At 39.1% G+C, this 6,000-nt stretch overlaps 1 protein-coding gene across 3 annotated transcripts in view; it reads right to left on the bottom strand.

Moving 5' to 3' along the window:
- Window positions 1–1,266: 1,266 nt before the first annotated feature.
- Window positions 1,267–6,000, bottom strand: part of TRDMT1 (tRNA aspartic acid methyltransferase 1) — a 31,498-nt gene continuing 26,764 nt past the window's right edge. For all 3 annotated transcript variants that reach the window (XR_011337640.1, XM_069859557.1, XM_069859555.1), the window contains one exon: window positions 1,267–1,835. Coding sequence is in view for 2 of the 3 variants with exons in the window: in XM_069859557.1 (XP_069715658.1) it covers window positions 1,735–1,835 (101 nt within the window). In the remaining variant the exon portion in view is untranslated. The remainder of the gene's footprint in view (window positions 1,836–6,000) is intronic.

Genomic DNA, 6,000 nt, shown 5'->3' with positions numbered 1-6,000 from the left:
ATAGCTACTAGTCTACTAGTTATTGATCTGGCTGATAAATCTACACAATAGCCACCACATAAACAGATAACTGTGGTTCATGACACGGTCAAAGCCACATTTGCTCTTTGTAGTTTAGTAATAGGCCCAGCCTAACATTCATCCAGTACTTTTTTGCCATTACAGTACTAGAGACGCCAGGTAAAGATAGAGGCCAACATCACCCTTCTCCAGAGCCTAGCCCAGAGCTCTTGTAAGAGAATCCATTTTTTTTCTTTTATAGCTGGAATAGCCCAAGCATTTGAATGCTCTTAAAGAATAAGACAGGCTGAAGTAGGCCACCTTAGGCTTTTCCTGGTTTAACAGTTCAGAAGCAGCACGCAGATCAAGACTGAAGCATAAATACACAGGAGTCAGCATAAGATACAGTATGGCAACAACAATACCAAGCTTTTTTTCTCTCTCAGTACTATGAGAGATGAGAACAGCTGCAGTATCTCTACAGCAGCTCTGTTCTCTAGTCTTTAGTTTCTCCATCTAGGCATTACCAAGCCTTGATGCAATGCACTGTGACTGTTTCTGTCTCATCCCATAGGAAATACAATCCCCACCCCATCCAGCCTTTTTCAGGATTGGTAGTTCTGACAAATCAATGCTTTGCTGCACAGGAGGTAGGAGCAATCTGAGAAATCTCTCTGATTTGTAACACACCAGCACCCTAATGGATGCTTATTAAATAGTGCCTCACCTTTCTCTCCCTTAAGCTATTTTTTTCTCTAGATACTATATATTTATTACCTGTAAGGAAATGTAACAACTGAACACATTTCTTCAGAAGGTTTTTAGTAAACTCACAAGACTTGATGATTAAAAAAGCATTTAAGCCCAGCTCTACGAGACAGTGTGAGACTATGGCACTCAGGATGGGCATATGCAGTGGTTTCATCCCAAAGTACACTCCAAATCCTGGTACTATCAGGTTTTGCAAACAAATGTTCAGAAGAAGCTCACACAGTTTCTCTCCAGTTCTCATGCCATAGAAACCTAGACATGGAGCTTTGTCTTTTATGTGCAGGTCTTTGATAAGGAGCAATGATCTTATCCTGAATAATGTGAGACTAGAAACAGTCAAGTTATTGTCAGAGTTGTGAAATCTTATAGTACTTTTATTCAGCTGCACCTAAACACATCATTCCAGACAGATACAGTTGGGTTCCAGAAGTCTACAAGTATTAAGAAAGGATCAGACAACCACAAACTAAGGATGACACCGTGTCTTCTTAAAAATTGTATATAAAACACTGAATTTAATAATTCCATCAGCTACAAAAACCACATCAACATTTCAGATCATATATAAAATAAACCTTTTAAGAATAGATCACTGATATTTACAGATGAGGACATTATACATTTAGAACTTGGTCTCTGCACTTAATTAAAACAGCTTTGACACTTACATCCTTTTTATACTGTACTGAGAAGATGGTTTGAAGATAAGAGTGTCTTTTCCATTTTCATTGAGTAATAGGTACATTTTGCAAACTAAAAAGTCCTGGAAACTTCCATTTAAATAAAACAAGTCTACAGTGCAAATCCACCACAAAAGCAAGGTATTTATATCCAAACTCTTCAGCAAAATGTCTGGACAGAGATTTTGGTAAGCTACAATTTTTGTTCACCTGCCATCAGCTTTCTCTTCAAAGATGGAAGTACTTTATCACCAGTCTGTATTCATCAGATTCAGGTTCTAAATTATTCAAGTAGAATGGAAATCAGTTTTGCCACCACATGTACATTGAGGCTGTTTCCCAGAAGACGGTAGCATTGCTTTATTGATACTTTGTCAGGAAAGCCTAAAAGAAAAACCAAAACATAGTGCAACATCATTAGTCTGGGCTTATTCCTAGCTTAGCCTACTCCTTTTTTCAGTGAGCAGTTCTCAATGCAGTTATCACAGATTGCAGCAGGGTTTCCCCCCCAGCCAAAGCCTCAAAAAGTTAAAAACCCAATTCCTAACCCGTTCATTGGATTTGGATCACTTCTTCCATTAGCAGTCCTGCCATCCCTAAGGTTGAACAAGAAACCTCAAAACAACACTCTGCTGTGTAACAAATGCCAATCTATCTTTTCTTCATACAGCATCCAGCAGTTTTAGGGAGAGGCATCACCATCTAAACCACTGCACAACAGCTACTCCAGAGAACATCCACTGAGGAACATGGCCACAGCAGAAAGAAAATGTGATGATTCTGCAGATGGACTAAACTGCATTACACAATAAGCTTTATATTGTACTTCCAGCCTGAGTCCCTTTAATCAGCTGAGTCAAATCAAATGAGTCTCACAGTGCAACGTCCTACCAGTACAGATTAAGCTACAAGCAAGGCTTATTCAGCGAGTGATCCAGCAGCTCAACAATTTTCCAGGCAGTTCAATGCTGACCCTATCAAATGCACTCAGAAACACAGCATCTGAAGTGTCCTTTACATGATAAGTGCATTGACTGGCACAAAGAAGGGAGGTCCAATAAAAATTAAACCGATCCAGGTATCATGAAAGGCCTGTGTTGTGTATTGAGCGTACACAGGAGACCAAGCTTCTGAGAATGAAGAAGCTGCCAACAGCCAGCCAGTCCGCTTTAACTTTCCTTGCTTGAACTGCTAGCTTACTGTAGCTGTGAGCTGAAGTGCATTCACCACAAATTGAAAGATAAACTGCAGTGGTGACTCAGTCATTACATTAACTTGCTAAGCTGCTGAAACTTGATCACATTCAATTATTTGATCATTCCTTAAGAAGAAAACCTAACTTTGAGCCTAAAGTCATCACCAGCCACACTAGCTTTGATGCATAAATACACAATGTGTGTGATTAGTGACATACATGTTCTGAAGTTTCCATAGCACTTCAGAAAAATCCTCTTCCAGGGATTGCTCAGGAGAGAACATGGTTAGACAGTTGGTGAGCCAAGAATGAAAAGCTGAGGAGGTGGTGTCTGGGAGGAGTTGTTCCATACATCCCTGCCAGTTAATAATGTCTCAAACATGGACTGCTCCGGTAAACACATCTTCTGCCAGCTCCATCCACTCTGCCCAGCTTCCCGGCACTCATATTTGGGCAACCATTCTTCTCTCTTTGGAACAATCACTTGCACTCCCTCACACACTTCCTTAGACCGAATTTTCACATTAAATCACTGAATAAGATACAGAATCTACCCATTTTTAAAAGATTATATAAAAATAAATACGTATTTATGCACACACACACACTCACAGCCCAGGAAGCTTATCTGAATCCTGAAAATTTCAGAGTTTCTCCTTCCTGCCCCTTGGCAACTGAAAGCTTAAATTAATTTTCAGGGCTCACTGTCTCCTTTCTCCCAAGCCACTTCCATCTGCCTGTTAACATTATCTTGCACCTTCTGTCTTCTTGGCTTAATAGTTGCCTACATCAGAAGGACAGATTTAACAACTCTTAGTACACTGGTACTTGCAGCACATCTCTCATTGTATCATTTAGGTCATGCACACTACTTGAGATGATGTTCCATTGTTGGCAACACACACTATCACATTGCGCTGGCTTTCCACTAGGCTGCCATTTGTCTCTCAATAGCTTATATGCACCACTAAGAAGACAAATGAAAAAGGCATCCTGATACAACCCTGATGAATGCAGGTCGCAGGTGCAAGAATGCTCAGATCACTTTTAATGATACTGCTGAGGGACCCACAGTAGCGACTAAGACAAATGACTGCTGTATCCCATTGACCTATAGTGCAATTACTATTTATACATTTAGATGTTAAAAACACAAATAAATCTGTTCATATGAAGACTGAACAATAATGTTAACTCTGGGCCTAATGTATTGGAGAAGGCCACCAATTTGTTTTAAAATATAGAACCATTTAGACACAATCATGTTTCATCTGATAATACTTTAGCTGCAGCTAGTAACAGCATCTCTACCAAGCTTCGTGACATTCTCTTTACTTCATTTTCAGCTTATAATTTTCTCATTCTTTAGCTTCTTGGATCAACAACATATATGCAGTGGGTACATCTCCAAGCTTTCTGTTGCTGAAAATTTCAGTCCAAACGTTGTTCTCATAACAGAACACTGGAGCAGAGAAATTATAGCACATTTCTCTCTGAAAATACCACACTTCACAATAACAACTTGAAATTCAACATGGGAGAAACTGTCTGGGAAACACCCTTTCCTGTAGCCACTTTAAAAAAAAAAAATCCAACCCCATAGCTTGAAAATCACCAAAAGAAACTCAAACAGTGCCTAAATCCACAAAGACTTCAACCAGCCTAAAGCTGAGTAATCCTTTTTTTTTTTCTTTTTAGTGCAACATGGAAAATATCTTAGATTAAACACAAAGGAAAGAAATGTCAGACTTGTGACTCAGCACACTGGGTTCTGCCTGTGAATCAGGAGTATAGGTCAGAGGAAGCCAGTGAGGGAGACTGGTTTTCTGTGCTGTGGAAGTTGGAAAAACAGTATACAAAGCAGGGAACTGTAAGAACTCTTAAGAAAAGATTAAGACAAGAGTACTGGCCTCTGAGAGGTAGAATCTATCCCTGTTCCTCCCTCTGCAATTCCCACATGACAAAAACCAAGTTTGCTAAAGGAGCTCTTCATAGATGGTGATGGTCTGGAGGGCCCTCAAATTCAGACACCCAACTTGTCTTGAGAGTTCATTCTGGTTTGCAAAAATATCGAGGCTCACAGCTGTCCCTGAAGATGAGCTCTGAACAGAGAAAGTATGGTATTCCGAGCACTCTGAAACAGTAAAGGTCGGGTTTCACAAACTGGAGGCCCTACATGAATAGTGTTCCAAACATAGATTTCGCCATTGTTTTGGTTCTTCCTCTATAAAACACAAGCAATATTAACCCTACATATTATTAACAGCATGATAAACCTATACAGGCCAAACCCTGCCCTGTTTAGATCAAGTTTCTTTGCATCAGCCTACACCAATATGGAACAGAACTGTGCTAAGAAAAGGGCTGGCTGCAAAAAGAACAAAACTATGAAAGAGAGACTGCATGTTGGCATATAACTCAACATGGCACACTCCTGCAAATACTCTTAAACAAGGAAGCTTAGTGCTGGCAACTCTGATATTTGACTTTGCAACCTTGATAAAGTTCTTCAAATGTAGTTATATTCAAAATTGCTATTCAAAATTACTAAGTAATAAACAACAAAGTAAAATAGCAAAAGAAAGAAATATATAAAAGCTTTCAGCACTCCTCAGAACTCACTGAGGAAGTTGAAGAAAAATATAACAAATTATTTAAGGTCAGTGGTGTCTTTTCCTATGGATTCTTGTATTGCTGAGAGACAGTGAACTGATCTGATCTGGCGGCAGCAGGCCAGACTCCTTAGCAGGTAGCAATAGCTACGCTTTCTTGTCTGCCTTTCTTTGCAAGGGTAATTCTAGGGAGTTTATTTCAGGTTGAATTCAAGTTGACCTGTGTCCAATGTACTGGTATTGCTGAGTCTTGTTTCTTGACTCCCTCTTTTCCACACAAACAGTTAGAAAATAAAGTAACTGACCAAGGGTTAGGACTGCCTTTTATTGAAAATAAAGATGGCTTAGAAGATCATTAACTGAAGAGTTTGGTTATTCCTGAACAAAGAAGTATCTGTATCTTCTGAAATTCCCCTTCTGTCAGCAGCTGTAAATGTGTGGAAGAGAGAAAGCAAGCAGCTCAAACACTGAGAACTTGTTGACTTACCACAATTGTGAGTAATGTTGGCTGCTGAGCAAATAGTTTCAACTTTAAACAAAAGTATTCCTTCATCACCATTCAGTAACACAGCATTTCTTGTGTCAAGCCTTTTTTCTTAAGTTTATAAAGATAAACCTAATCACATAAGCTAGCTCTCATAAAATATAAAAAGCTAGTGGAAATTCAGAGAAATTCAGAGTTAAACAAATAGCAAGGATCAATTATAAGAAGCAAGTGGTCAAAATATTAAAAAATGCAAAA

This window comes from Phaenicophaeus curvirostris, chromosome 6, assembly GCF_032191515.1.
Source record: "Phaenicophaeus curvirostris isolate KB17595 chromosome 6, BPBGC_Pcur_1.0, whole genome shotgun sequence".
NCBI classification, from domain to species: domain Eukaryota; kingdom Metazoa; phylum Chordata; class Aves; order Cuculiformes; family Cuculidae; genus Phaenicophaeus; species Phaenicophaeus curvirostris.
Note: the sequence above shows the minus strand (reverse complement) of the source record. Positions and strands in the feature narration are given on the sequence as shown.